This window comes from Dryobates pubescens, chromosome Z (assembly GCF_014839835.1).
Source record: "Dryobates pubescens isolate bDryPub1 chromosome Z, bDryPub1.pri, whole genome shotgun sequence".
Taxonomy (NCBI): Eukaryota; Metazoa; Chordata; class Aves; order Piciformes; family Picidae; genus Dryobates; species Dryobates pubescens.
The window spans coordinates 14,216,066-14,230,824 of NC_071657.1; the positions used below are offsets into that span (position 1 = coordinate 14,216,066).

General features: G+C 38.4%; 1 protein-coding gene across 1 annotated transcript in view; it reads left to right on the top strand.

Moving 5' to 3' along the window:
- Window positions 1-13,446, top strand: part of DMXL1 (Dmx like 1) — a 90,532-nt gene extending 77,086 nt beyond the window's left edge. Inside the window, exons 38-46 of the mRNA XM_054178766.1 lie at window positions 4-145; window positions 5,096-5,146; window positions 5,393-5,453; window positions 6,025-6,152; window positions 6,311-6,403; window positions 6,864-6,955; window positions 7,888-7,940; window positions 11,726-11,943; window positions 12,328-13,446. Of these exons, the coding sequence (XP_054034741.1) occupies window positions 4-145; window positions 5,096-5,146; window positions 5,393-5,453; window positions 6,025-6,152; window positions 6,311-6,403; window positions 6,864-6,955; window positions 7,888-7,940; window positions 11,726-11,943; window positions 12,328-12,552 (1,063 nt within the window). The 3' untranslated portion in view covers window positions 12,553-13,446. The remainder of the gene's footprint in view (window positions 1-3; window positions 146-5,095; window positions 5,147-5,392; window positions 5,454-6,024; window positions 6,153-6,310; window positions 6,404-6,863; window positions 6,956-7,887; window positions 7,941-11,725; window positions 11,944-12,327) is intronic.
- Window positions 13,447-14,759: the final 1,313 nt, after the last annotated feature.

A 14,759-nucleotide genomic window follows, 5' to 3' on the forward strand; every position in this document is an offset into this window, starting at 1 on the left:
TAGGGCTGATGATTTCTTGGTTATACATGCTCGTGATGATCTGGTAAACGTTCAGGGAACAACTCCTTATACTCACAGTAATCCCGGCACACCTATCAATATGCCTTGGCTTGGCAGTACACAAACTGGCAGGGGTGCATCTGTGGTAAGTCACTTGTCAAAGATTAGCCTTATGTACTCTGTCTGCTTCTCTCCTTTTCTCTATTCAGTGTAATTGGTTATGTTTTGCAATTAGCATATAAGTAAATGTAGACTTTGGTGTTTTAAAGATGAGCTGGAATCTGGTTACTAGATTAAAATACTGTAGAGAATTTAAGATGCACCAACTAAGCAAGCAAAGTTTTTAGTCAAGCCATATATGCTTTGTTTACTTAAGCTACATAATTTAAAAACAAAGAACCAGGGTTTGGGTAAGAAATTGCAGATTAAATCATTCTTGAATGACTTGAAGCCACACACTGTATCTTAAAAGCATTATGTTCAGGAGATTTTAGAACATAAATTTGTAAAGATTGGGTAGAAATGTTTGTGTGAAACACTGATGTAGCTTTTATTTTAGGTGTAATCTCAAGTTTCATTCTGAGCTTCACACTACTTCCGTCTGGGAAAAATGGGGCTTCTTGGTTTCATAACAAAAATGAGGAAGGCAGGACTGCAGAAATAAGACCATCTACACATATCATGTGTAGCTTGAACTACTACTCATACTCTTGTATGACTTTAGCTGCAAAGCCATTGTCAGCTGTATCTTCTTTAAAGCACTGTAAAAGGTCTCCCTAACTCTGCCTAGTAGCTTATTAAATATCTCACTTCTGAAGATCCTGTATTAGAGGAGATAATCAGTCTTCCTCAGCATCTGTGAAATACACTAGAGTGAGGAACACCCAATAAAGTGTGACTATGTCCGTATGTGCGAATTGATCCTTTGTATCACAGAGGTGCCAGCTGCACAAGAGAAGAATCTCTTAGAAGGAGATTCTTAGAAGGAGATTCTTAGAAGGAGATTCTTAGAAGGAGATTCTTAGAAGGAGATTCTTAGAAGGAGATTCTTAGAAGGAGATTCTTAGAAGGAGATTCTTAGAAGGAGATTCTTAGAAGGAGATTCTTAGAAGGAGATTCTTAGAAGGAGATTCTTAGAAGGAGATTCTTAGAAGGAGATTCTTAGAAGGAGATTCTTAGAAGGAGATTCTTAGAAGGAGATTCTTAGAAGGAGATTCTTAGAAGGAGATTCTTAGAAGGAGATTCTTAGAAGGAGATTCTTAGAAGGAGATTCTTAGAAGGAGATTCTTAGAAGGAGATTCTTAGAAGGAGATTCTTAGAAGGAGATTCTTAGAAGGAGATTCTTAGAAGGAGATTCTTAGAAGGAGATTCTTAGAAGGAGATTCTTAGAAGGAGATTCTTAGAAGGAGATTCTTAGAAGGAGATTCTTAGAAGGAGATTCTTAGAAGGAGATTCTTAGAAGGAGAATCTCTTAGAAGGAGATTCTTAGAAGGAGAATCTCTTAGAAGGAGATTCTGTGTCTGGAGTGAAGCTGGGCCATGAGCAAAAAGCTATTAGCTCAGATTGAATTCAGATAAAATGGTAATTCTAGTTTGTCTCTTGACACACTATGTTCCTATGCAAAATAGATCCCCTCTAATAATGCATATCTGTTGATTAGTTAGCTAGGAGATGCTTATTTGGAGCCACTTAACTGGGCTGAAATGATCATATAAGATACCTGTATTTCCCAGTCTCCACATCCATGTGCAGTTTTCCTGGATAACTGAATGCATTAAGTCTTGTGACTTGGCTGCACTTTGTGGCATTTAACAGCTCAGAGCAAGTCGGAGGACAGTGAATTAACATAGGGTTATTTTCATTCTATGTAGTTGATGTTTGAAAAGATTCATTCTTCCTAATAACCAATTAAGGAATGAGTATTTTAAGAACAACAATATTACCCCCACATATAAGTGGGTATTTTGTCAGTACCTACAGCACTCCCTTCTGTTTAGGAACTACTGATCCTAGTGACCAGTTTTGAAACTGGTCTCACATTCAGGTCTCTTCTGCAAGTATTCTGAGTATGCCTTTGCCAATTTTGCCTCACCTCCTTGGAGAGAGATACGTACTCATGTAAATACATACATATATATCTGTGTGTGTAGGTATAAAATTTGTGTGGTTGTGTATTTCTCAACTAAGTAATTACAGAGTCTATTAATATAAACTATTCTTACCTAAAGTTCTTCTGGTTTATATGTAGTAATACTTTGTTTCCTAAAGATTGACAGCTGTGCCTGTGTTGAATACATTTGCTGTTACACTTTTGGACCTAAATTTTTCTTGACATACTGTTTGACTGTGACAGAGTAGAGAACCAGCCCACAGCACACAATGACACCTGCCCACCAGAGAGGGGAGACAAAGGTATTGAATGAAGGACAAAGTAAATAAGGGAACACACAGGGACTCTTGGGAGGAAACAGTGTTACTCTAGAGGGACTCAAATCTTGAGGAAAAACAGCTTCACAAAAAATAATTTTGTTGCTAGTATTTATTACTTTGTTCCTTCAGATAATGTTTTTGATCCTTGTTCCCATCTTTGCTTTTCCATAATTTTCAGCCCATTTGGTAGATATAGTTCACCATTACCAGCTTTTCAGTCTTCCCTGTCTTTGCCTCACTTTCATCAAGGGAAACTATTGGACTCAGGCAGTTAATGATGTTTTATTAGCTCTAAGGTTTTTCTGTTACTCTTCTTCACTGTTTCCTGTTAGGGAGTTCGTACAAGGTAAGTAAGGAGGCTTACCACCACATCCTTCCATACTGTGTGTTGACACAGTTCTTACTTTCTAAGAGAGTTCCGGCACATGCTCTCAGCATTGAAACTCAGATAACAGCTTGTCTTCCAAACCAGCAGAACTGACACCAATATTCACCAGCTTAATAGTTGGTGGGTTGGATTTTAATTTTTTTTCTGTTCTTCAGTCTTTACTGTGCATTAGGCCCAAAGCACTCTCAACTCTCCAACAAAGCAATTTTGTGTTCTAGGCGTCAGCAGTTGTTAAGAGGAAATAGGACTAGAACTGTCAAATATCAGTGAAACTGATAGTGGAAATATTTGCATTTGATGATGATACTTGGCTTCTAAATCACAGATGCAGCACCAGAGATTATGTTAGTGTAGCATTTCAAAGGCATGTTTCTGTAAGCTTTCATTTTTACAAAGGACAATCCAATAGGTGCAAGGAGGTCATGATGCATGCTTATCTGTTGAATGAAGGAAGGTGATTTCTGTTGATTTCAGGGAAAAGTTAGCTGTAAAATTCAACACAGCCCCTCATTAAAGTAACTGGAGGGAGGGAGGTGGAAAAAAGGGTGTCTGAATATCTTATTTGTTATCTTCAGGAAAGTGTTTTGAAATAAACTTGGTAACTGAGAGGCATAAAGCCTTCTCAACAGATAAAGCTTTGAGAGTTGGAAGATGTAAACTACTTTCAAAATATAATCAAGAGGATTACAAGTAGTAACTCCATTAACACAATCTACAGGAAGTTTCATCAAGAAAAGAAATTATTCCCCTTCTAAGTATTTTTTCTTCCTTTTTGTTTGCAAACTGAAATGTGGAGAACTTTGCTTTTCAACTCTTCAGATCATATTTAGTAATATGAATCAAGTTAGTATTTGTGATTCATGTCTCCTTCAGTTTGACACCCTGGCATGATTGGAAGCCGAGGAGAAGAGCAGAGTAGAGTCAAAACATTTGATTTGCTATCTACTGTTTCAGCAGTGGCAAAATACTGTACAAAATGACAGCAGTTGAAAGTCCCGTTTTAACTTGATGATCTTAAAGGTCTTTTCCAATAATGGATTCTGTGAAAGTGCCAGCTTGCTACTGATGTGTACTGAGTGGTAAACTGCTGTGTTGAGAGTGCTCTGGCAACAAACTTTTGTTTATGTTACCCCAAACAAACTTCATGAAGGTATGAAGTCAACACCTGTCATGGATATAGAATCACAGAATGGCCTGGGTGGGAAAAGACCTCTGAAGGTCATCCAGTCCAACCCCCTCTGCGGTAAGCAGGGACATTCTCAACTAGATCAGATTGCCCAGAGCACTGTCAAGCCTCACTTTGCTTATCTCCAGGGATGGGACCCCAACCACCTCCCCGGGCAACCTATTCCAGTGTTCCACCACCCCCAAGCCATTGGCCTCATCCTACAGGCCTTTGTAAATAGTCCCTCTCCATCCTTCTTGTAGGCCCCATTCAGGTACTGGAAGACCACTGTTAGGCTCCCCGGAGCCTTCTGTTTTCCAGGCTGAAGAATGCCGGCTCCCTCAGCCTGTCTTTGTAGCAGAAGTGCTCCAACTCCCTGATCATTTTCATGGCCCTTCTCTGGACCTGCACCTTCAGACCCGTGTCCTTCCTGCAGTACTCCAGAGCAAAGTGGCAAAGTAAACTGGTAAAGTAAACTTAGGCCCTCTTTTCTCTCAAATGTTCAGCTATGAGCAAACTGAGTCCAACAACTGGCTGAGGAAGGACAGTCCCCAAAGTAGGCAGATGCTTTTCAGAAAAACTAACAGGAGATATAAGAATAAAAACTTACTTTTTGAGGCACAGTAATAGAAAAGAAGGGAAGAAACATGCAAGGACAGTACAGATGCATTTCCCCAATGAAAAATTCCCTTCCTATTGTGGGTTGGACTTGTGGATTTAATTATAAGGGGTTTTTATCTCAACTGCTTAATGTGTCTAGTCTCCTTCCTACATGGAACTCTTCTCAGTTAGGAATTAATCAACTGAGAAAAACAGCATCCTTCATAAAGTACCTAGCTCAAAGCAAAGTTTGGAATTTAGGAATGAAAGTGCTACTGAAAATCTGTTGGATCTGTATTTGCAAAACAATCAATGCTTTGGAAGACTTTTATTTCCCAGTTGCTAGGCATATTGCGTGTTCTGGACAGCCACAAATAATTAATTTTCAATCAATGACAATGAATAACTGGACTTGAAAATATAGTCTTTCCTAACTTTGACTTCTGTTAAAGTTTGTTTACCTCTTTCTTTACATGCTTCTGCCTCTGTCTTGCTTATCTTACAATATTCAGGAATATTCCAATAAATTTAATGGAATCAGAAAGGAATTGGCAAGAAAAGAGGTAAGACTGCAGTCTAAGGAGTGTTTGTATTTGGACCCATAAATCTCTGGAGCAAAAAGTTAATATTTGCCTAGATGTATAAAGCTGCAAAAGTATTAACATCTGAACTGATCTGGAAATAAATTTCAAAACCCAGAAGGAATTTTGATGGGAATCAACTCTCTGCAATCACTGATTATTCTAGTTCAGTAACTTTTTGTTCAGTAGCATTGTTAATTATTTTATATTACTTTGTATATTGTACAGATGCTCAAGAAGGCTATTAATAATGTCAGAAGAATGGCTTCTCATCCAACATTACCATATTGTAAGTTTGGTTTCATAAAAAAACCCCAAAAAGTTATCTAATTATGCATTTACTTATTGGTCCTTTTTCTTAATATGCTGCTATTTTGTACTAGCACAATAATCTGTATATGCTTTAAAAGTTGCTTATAAGCTCTGTTTTGATGAATCTATTTTTCATTTTTAAAAAAGTAATACTGGGGGGTATAGAATGGCATTTAGAAACAGTGGTTTGTTATTTTTGATAGCAAGAAAGTACTGTATGTATTTTTTTTCTGGTTTTTTTTGCAACTTAGATGAAAGATAGTAGGAAATAGATAAATTACTATCTCCAAGTAAATACCTTCATATTTCAATACCATCTGAATACAGCTCTTAAATAAAGAGTACCTTAAAGTATGGATAGCACAGGTTTACATTTCTGTGGTACCCACTACTCCTGCACTGTCTGAAGTTCTATAGCACATACGGCGGCACTACTTATTCTGAGAGTGTTTTGAGCTGGTGTGAGATTGCTTAAAATTTTGCAGGCAACCTTCCTGCTTCAGTGCTACAGAACCTGTGAAAAGTCATGTAAATATTTTGTGTTGCAGACCTGACAGGTGCGCAAGATGGTAGTGTGAGAATGTTTGAGTGGGGTCATGCGCAGCAAATCACATGTTTTCGGTCTGGTGGCAACTCAAGGGTAACTCGAATGAGATTCAATTACCAAGGAAATAAGGTAACTGACAGAATGCCTCTGTATTTACATTTCTGGAATTGTAAATTAGCAGAAACTTCAGTCTTCAAATCCAAAGCTGTTACTCTGAATTAGGGATAGTTTCTCTGCAATACATGCAGATGTTTTTAAAACTAAACTTTTCTTTTTTTTTCCTTCAGTTTGGAATTGTTGATGCTGATGGATATATAAGTTTATACCAAACAAATTGGAAATGTTGTCCACTTACTGGAACTTCACCTAAACCATATTTGGTAAGATGAAAACTAAATTTACTTCCATAAACTTGCGTTATGCTCTCTTATTTCCTTCCTGTTTCAGAAAAGTAAGGAGAAGGTAGTGATTGTGCCTGTAACCAGTATTAACCAAGATTTAATAATATGTTGTTACCATTCTGTGACAGACAAATTCTAAAATGCTAGTCATACTTACTAAGCTGACACTGGAAAATGCAGTGTAAGGTATGACATATTTTTAAAAGTTCTTTGAGACTTGTCAGTAATTAACTGCTGATTAATAGTCAATAATGCAGGACTGGGAAGTGTATTTCCATGAAAAATTAAATGCATCAGAAGGTACACACATGCCTTTGCATCCTGTGTTCCTTGAATTTTTTTTTGACACAGCTTATTTCATTGAGAAAGTTTAAGATTTCATGCTTACACAAAATGCATTTCTGTTTTAATTAATAATTTTTCAACTGCAAATTTTCAGACATGGCAGTGCCATAACAAAACAGCCAATGACTTTGTTTTCATCAGTTCATCATCTTTGATAGCCACAGCAGGATTGTCTTCTGACAACAGGTAAGAACTGCTGTGGTAATGCATAAATAGGAAGCGGTGCCATGCTTTTCCCTCTTCCCCTTCTCTCCCCTGTTTAGATAATTCGCCTTAAGCAGTTTAGAAGCAACATGTATTTCTGCTTTCTTTTTTCTTTCTGGGAGGCAGAGAAAGGCAATTCTTGCAGCGAAATTCCATGTGTCTATTAAAGGGGATTCCAGAGAGAAGCACAAATCCTCTGTTTGTGTCCCATATGAGAAGGGGAAGTGAAGAGGGAGGTGCTGATCTCTCTTGTCTGGTATCCGTTGGTAGGATGTGTGGGAATGGTTCAAAGATGTATCAGGAGAGGTGTGGATGTGTGGACGTCTTTACTGTGAGGCTGGCCAAACACTGGAACAGGCTTGCTAGAGAGGCTGTCAATGCCCCTCGCCTGTCACTCTTGAAGAGGCATTTGGACAATGCCCTTAGTAACAAGCTTTAACTTTTGGTGACCCTTGAAGGAGTCATGCAGTTGTACTAGAAGATCTTTGTATGCCCTTACCAACTAAACTAATGTCTATTCTATTCACATGCGCCTGTCTTAAATTGTTCTTTGAGATGTAAGGAATTTTGCATAGTTCTTCATTTCACACTTATTTCTTATGTTTTGATCAAGAAATAGCAAAAACTTAATATTCAGATAAATTCAGATACAGAAGATTGTAACTCATTATAAATCCTGTATGATAATAAATAGTTGTAGACTAATTACGTAGAGGGCATGTTTTTGGAGCATATGTGTAATTGTGAAAGTAATTTGGGATCTGCTCAAAAGTAATCACTGAAGTTCTGTTTTTAGTGCCATTTTTATGCCTAAAATGATCTCCTTGAAGTTCAGATGACTTTTTAAGTGTTCACAATACTTTAGAATATTTATTGTTGAATTAAAACAGCTTTTTTTTTTCTTTTTCCTACAGAAATATTTGTCTTTGGGATACTTTGGTTTCACCTACAAATAGCTTGGTCCATGGTAAGTAAAACACAACCAGCAAAACATGTGTCAGTCATCATGGAAAGTTATTGTGGGAAGTTGTTTTAATATTAGCATTAAAATGTATTTGACTGTTCTGTGTGAGTGCACCAGCAGAAATAGAGGAATAAGTTTTTGTGAAATCATGTAGTGATACATATATAAATGATTGGTTTCTTGGACATAAGTGCCTTCTAGATTAGCACTCCTAAGTGCAACCCCTGACAGCCAAACATTGTGATTTCTGTTCCTTTTTAAGATTTTGAGCAATTCCTGCTTGTGTTGACTGTCATGTCTTAAAATGACAGAATCTATAACACTGTCAGAACTAAAATTTTTAGCACAGCTATGAAATACATGTTTGCAGGATGTGTATCCTCAGCCTTCATTTGAAGGTACTTGTGGCTGTGTCTCAGCCACTGTGTGACTGTGAACTCATAAATCAGAGGCTTCACCCAAAATTGATAGGGTAAGTTGTGGTAACTTCAAAGGCAGTAACTTCAAAACTCACAGTTGGGGACGGGGGGAAAGAGGTAACAAGAACAGTTTATAATAATGATAAAATATGATTATAATAATAGTTATAAAAGGGAATATTACAAGAGGAGAGAAATAGATAAAAGCCAAGAAAAGACAAGCGATGTGCAATTAAATTGCTAACCAGCTGCTGGATGATGTCCAGCAGGAGTATGGAGCAGTCATGGATCCCCCTTCTCAGTCAGCACCCCCTACTTGGATACTGAGCATGACATTAGCTAGTTTGGATTAGCTGTCGTGACCACTCTTCCTTGCAAACTCCTGTGCTGGCAGAACATGGCAAACTGAAAAATCTTTCACTTGGGATAAGCACTACTTAGCTACAACTAAAACATCAGTGTGTTATCAACATTATCTCACACTAAATCCAAAATACAGCACTGTGCCAGCTACTAGGAAGAAAATTAACTGTGTCCTAGCTGAAACCAGGACATAAATGTTAACCAAATGGTGGTACTATAGAGACAGCATTAGGCACTCACATATACGTTATCTGCTTGGAGAGTATAAGAGGACATGCTTTTTTAGGACTGTTAAGTATTTCATTGCCTTGATAAAAATCCTTTTCTTCAGGAAGCCATGGTTATACAGCAGTTGTCTGAAAATACATACATGAATAAATGCACCAAATTCCTAGAAAATACTGGGGGTTTTAAATTACCTTATTGAACAAGCAGATGCACAAATAAGATCTCATGATTGTGTGATTTTCAGAGGTGAACTAAAAGATGAACTTACATGCTATATTTGCAAAGGAGTGCTTTTTTTGCTTCCAAAGATTAACCAGTTGTGTAGCCTATTGTGCCAAATAATGTGGAATGTTTTAAATTATTTCTCTCTGTGTGTGCATATACAGATAGCTACATACAGTATTACAAAAACACTTTAGAGGATTTATTTCCATAAGTATGCTTCATTAACTATATTACATTAACTTATTTTGTTGCAGTGGAAAAGAAATGCATTTCAATGTCTGAAATACAGGTATAGGCCCAGAGAGACTTGTGAACTTGTAACTGAAATATGGCAAATGCTTATGCATATTGTGCAAGATATATGGAATTCCTAAACATAATTTAGAGAACCCTGTGAACTCTAAACTCCTATACTGCATGCCATGTGTTAGGATTCATAGTGTCTAGCCTTAGACATAGCTGTGTTCTGGTAACTGCAAGCTTCATTCACTTCTTCCACTCATTTAGGGAAATAGACATACTCAAACTAATGTGCAAATCAGCACATTAAAAGTAAAATAACCAGTGGGAACTTAAAAGATACATGGGCAACGGTTTTAGGAGGACATTTCTTTTGCAAAACATGCCTTGAAATAACAGACATTAGGGAGTTTGAAAGAATCTGTTTCTGGTCAAAGCTTAATAGTTTGTGATTATGTCGGGGAATGGAAGAAGGAACTTCCCATTGTAAGTGAAGATCAGGTTCATGACCATCTGAAGAACCTGAAAGTCCATGGGACATCCGTTACACCCATGGGTGCTCAGGGAACTGGCGGATGAGGTGGTTAACCACTGTCTATTATATTCCAAATGTCATAGCAGTCTGGGGAGGTCCCCAGTGACTGGAAAAGGGGAAACATAACCCCATTTTCAAAAAGGGAAAGAAGGATGACCCAGGTAACTATAGGCCAGTCAGTCTCACCTCTGTGCCTGGTAAGATCATGGAGCAGATCCTCCTGGAGGCACTGCTGAGGTGGAAGAATAATGAAGAGGTGACTGGGCACAATCAGCACAGCTTCGCCAAGGGCAAATCCTGCCTGACAAATCCTGCCAGGTGGTGGCCTTCTATGACAAGGTCACAACATTGATAGATGAAGGCTGAGCAACTGACATAATTTACCCGGACCTGAGCAAAGCCTTTGACACTGTCCCGCATGACATCCTGGTCTCCAAGCTGGTGCAGTATGGGTTTGATGGATGGACCATTCAGTAGATAAAGAACTGGCTTGATGGGCACATCCAAAGGGTGGCTGTCAATGGGTCCATGTCCAAGTGGAGGCCAGTGACAAGTGAAGTCCCTCAGGGATCAGTACTGGGACCAGTCTTGTATAACATTTTTGTTGGTGACATGGACAGTGACATTGAGTGCACCCTCAGCAGGTTTGCTGGCGACACCAAGCTGTGTGGTACAGCTGACATGCTGGAGGGAAGGGAGGGCATCCAGAGCAGCCTTGACAGGCTGGAAAAGTGGGCCCAAGCCACCGCATGAGGTTCAACAAGACCAAGTGCAAGGGTCAGGACAATCCCAAGCACCAATATAAGCTGGGCAGCAACTGGCTTGAGAGTAGCCCTGAAGAAAAGGACTTGGGGTGCTGGTGTATGAGAAGCTCAGCATGAGTCACCAGTGTGCATTTGCAGCACAGAAAGCCAATCACATACTGAGTTGTATCAAGAGAAGCATAGCCAGCAGGTCGAGAGAGGTGATTCTTCCCCTCTACTCTGCTCTGGTGAGACCCCACCTGGAGTACTGCATCCAGTTCTGGAACCCCTGTTACAGGACGGATCTGGACATGCTGGAGTGTCCAGAGAAGGGCCACAAGGATGATTAGAGGGCTGGAGCACCTCTCCTATGAGGACAGACTGAGAGAGTTGGGGCTGTTCAGTCTGGAGAAGAGAAGGCTCCAAGGAGACTTTCTTGTGGCCTTCCAGTATCTTAAGGGGGCCTACAAGAAAGCTGGGAGGGACTTTTTAGGATGGCAGGTAATTATAGGACTAGGGAGAATGGAAAAAAAAATAGAACTGGGTAGATTCAGACTGGATGTGAGGAAGAAGTTCTTCCCCATGAGGGTGGTGAGATGCTGGAATAGGTTGCCCAGGGAGGTGGTGGAAGCCTCATCCCTGGAGGCTTTTAAGGCCATGCTGGATGTGGCTCTGAGAAGCCTGATCTAGTATGAGGTGTCCCTGCCCATGGTGGGGGCTTTGGAACTAGGTGATCCTTGAGGTCCCTTCCAACCCTAACAATTCTATGATTACACAGGGAGAGAACATACAGATCATAGCTGCTTAATATGAACACACTGCAACTTAAGGATGTGTGATATGAACCTGGGTTTACTTTACTTGTATATGATACTGCAATAAATGGCCACTGGTAGTGGTCAGTTGGATTGCAACATCCTAGTCACTGTTGCTCTTGTCTTGAACCATTTGAGGTTGATGGAAAATTAAAGCTAATACTATGAAATTGAAGGTTGTACTGCATGTTTATTTAAATTACTTTTCTTTGGCTTTCAGCTTTTATCTGTCATGACAGTGGAGCAACTGTGCTAGCATATGCTCCAAAACATCAGCTGTTAATATCTGGAGGCAGAAAAGGCTTTACAGGTATAATTGACCTTCGCCAGAAACAGCAACAACAATTACTCCAAAGTCATGATTCTCCAGTCAAAGCCATCGCTGTCGATCCTACAGAAGAGTATTTTGTCACAGGATCTGCTGAAGGCAACATAAAGGTATTAACAAAGGGATGGGAAGAGTGGTGAATATGGTGATGATATGTAAATTCAGAAAGAATGGTGCATAGGCGTGGAATAATCAGATGTGTCATACATTCTGCATTTGTTCTCAACACTGCCAATTTAGTTGTGAAATGTCAGTCTTAACTTGCAGTTCTCCTTGTAGTTAGTCTTACCTTAGTCCTTGTATGTAACCTTTATTACAGGAAATTGATGTTAATATTCTATAACTCATTACAGATTGCCACATATCTTTTCTTTGGCAGTTAGTCAGAAAAATGAATGCAAACTGTAGTCATATTTCTCCAGTCCAGTTACTGGTCAATTCTGAAATCATGGCAATTATCTTTACAAGAGATTCATGGTTTAATGCTTTTTCAGGTATGGAGTCTGTCTACATTCAGTCTTCTTCACACTTTCATCAATGAGCATGCTCGACAGTCTCTCTTCAGAAACATTGGGACAGGAGTCATGCAAATTGAGACAGGACCAGCAAATCACATATTGTCCTGTGGCGCTGATGGAACAGTAAAGATGAGAATTTTGCCTGATAGATTCAGTCCTTTAAATGATGTGTTAAGAAATGATGTGAAACTTATGATCTAATATTTTTCTTAGTATAGTGTATAATGTTCCCCTTCTGCCATCCCTGAAAATATTTTTCCTGGAGCTAGCCAACAAAGCAGATACACAATGATAGCTTGTGCCATAAAGATGCTTGCTTGTCACCTCCTGTATTTATTACCTGGACTTTTAGTCCCTGATGCCTTAAAGATTAACAGGATCCTTCAGATTTTGACCATTGCCTAAAATAAAAGCTAAACATGACTCTGAATTATATACTTAGAGTACTATTAAGATGTTGCTGAAGTGGTTTACTCTTCGTTTTGAGGTAGTTACACCTGGAGCATGCCATCTGGGCATGACCTCTGCTTTTATTCAACTCCCGGATGCTTTCTAAAAAGCAGGTCAGTCCAGATGGAAACCTTAGATCATACTACTCTTTCACTGTAGCAACCATAACTGTCTCTCTTCTCCACTTGTTTAATCAGTCAACAATAAAATTTATACCTATGTGTAGAGGAGAAACAAAGCCTGTACAAGTAGATACTCCTGTCCATGCAAGCATTCATGTAACGAGCCACTGTCTGTCTCCTTTCCTGGCATCCAGGCTGTTTACCTCTCTAAGTTGCCTGATCTCTTTTCTCTCATCTAGGGTATTAAGAAACTGAAGGATGTTCTGTAACTTGTCTTCTGTTCATGGTTTGATTCACTGCCATCAGGATGGCAGGCTTACCTTTGAAAAAGAAATATATTTTTGACCCTGGACACTCCCTTTACAGAATATGTAAATATTAATGGATATCTTCCTAGAAAAATAGTCAAAATTATGTGTGAAGCTTTAGTCTTGATCAGAAAGATACAGGAAGATACCTCTTTAGGATATGGCACTAGAATTTCTTCAAAGACTATTTATTTACATGTCTGTAGTGGGGAAAAAAAAAAGAAGAAAAATACCAACAAACCCCAACCTAATTTATTTTTACTTTTTTTTTTCCAGTAAGACTTTTATTTAGCCCAAAGACATTCAGTTCATTCTTAGCACTTATGTTCTTGTTTGTCTGCTTTTCCTAAGTACTTTTAAGAAGGAAAAAGGAAGAGAGTTCAACAGGAAAGTACTTTAAGACTCTCAATCTTTGTACTGTATGTTTAAGTTTGATGTAAAATGAAAGGAAAAAAACTTGGAAAGATGGATTATTATTTTTTTGCCAAAATGTTAAAAACTGCATTGTTGACCAAATGACTAATGCACAAAGCCTTTATGTCTTTTTTTCTTTTTCTGTAAGTATTTCAGTTTGTTTTCCTGTCTTGAGAGCTTGATAAAGATTTAATTTGTAAATTAGATGCAAGGCTGGATTACTTGAATGCCAATGGTGTACTTTTTGCTAAAAGATATTTTGTGAAATATAGCACCAAGATATTAACTGTAACACAACTTGTCAAATTAGGAACTATGGGGATAAATAAAGCATTGCAGATATGAAGGGCTTGTACAATGAACTTTGTAACATTCTCAGGATGCTTCTATCTTAAGAATATAAAATTGTTTAAAAAAGATTTTGTAAAATGTTTTGAGGTCATTTTAAATGTATGTTTTGCAAGTTGCAGTGCAAACACTATGAAGGTTTTTATGCACAGAACCTGAATTTTCAAATTGTGCAATAAAAAGAATGTGAATATTTTGCCATGAAGAAACATGTGACAGCATTTCAGATAGATAACAGCTGTTCAGTGTTTCAGTTGTAGTTGTTCTTCCACAACACACACTGAAACAGGGATTGATATCAGAACAGTTTAAGTGCAGTGGTGGACCAGAAGAGTGACTAAAAGTGACAGCACCTTCTAAAATAGTTGCCCAGTGCATATGTGAGCTGCTCAGAGGCAGAGTTTATAGTTTTCCTTATTTTTATGAAAGGAGGGAAGTGGAGTTAACAGTAGCACAATCCTTGAGAATTAGTTGAATTCCTGACTTTGTAGCTGTTTATATACATGTATTAGTTTTATGCACCCACTGAACTAACAGTTACATTCAGAAAAGGAGAATGTGCAAAAACATCATGGCAACATTACGTGATTATGTTCCTGATGTTTTGTCCTTAAGTATTTGTATCTCATTAGCTTTATTTCAAGCTCAGTTTCTTGTATTGGCAATCACAAAAAGGTGTCTTATCTGCAAACTGAGCAGATTTTGTAGGTCATTTGCCAAGACATACACTGTTGTCATTTTTCTGAGTAGAGCTGCACTATGAATA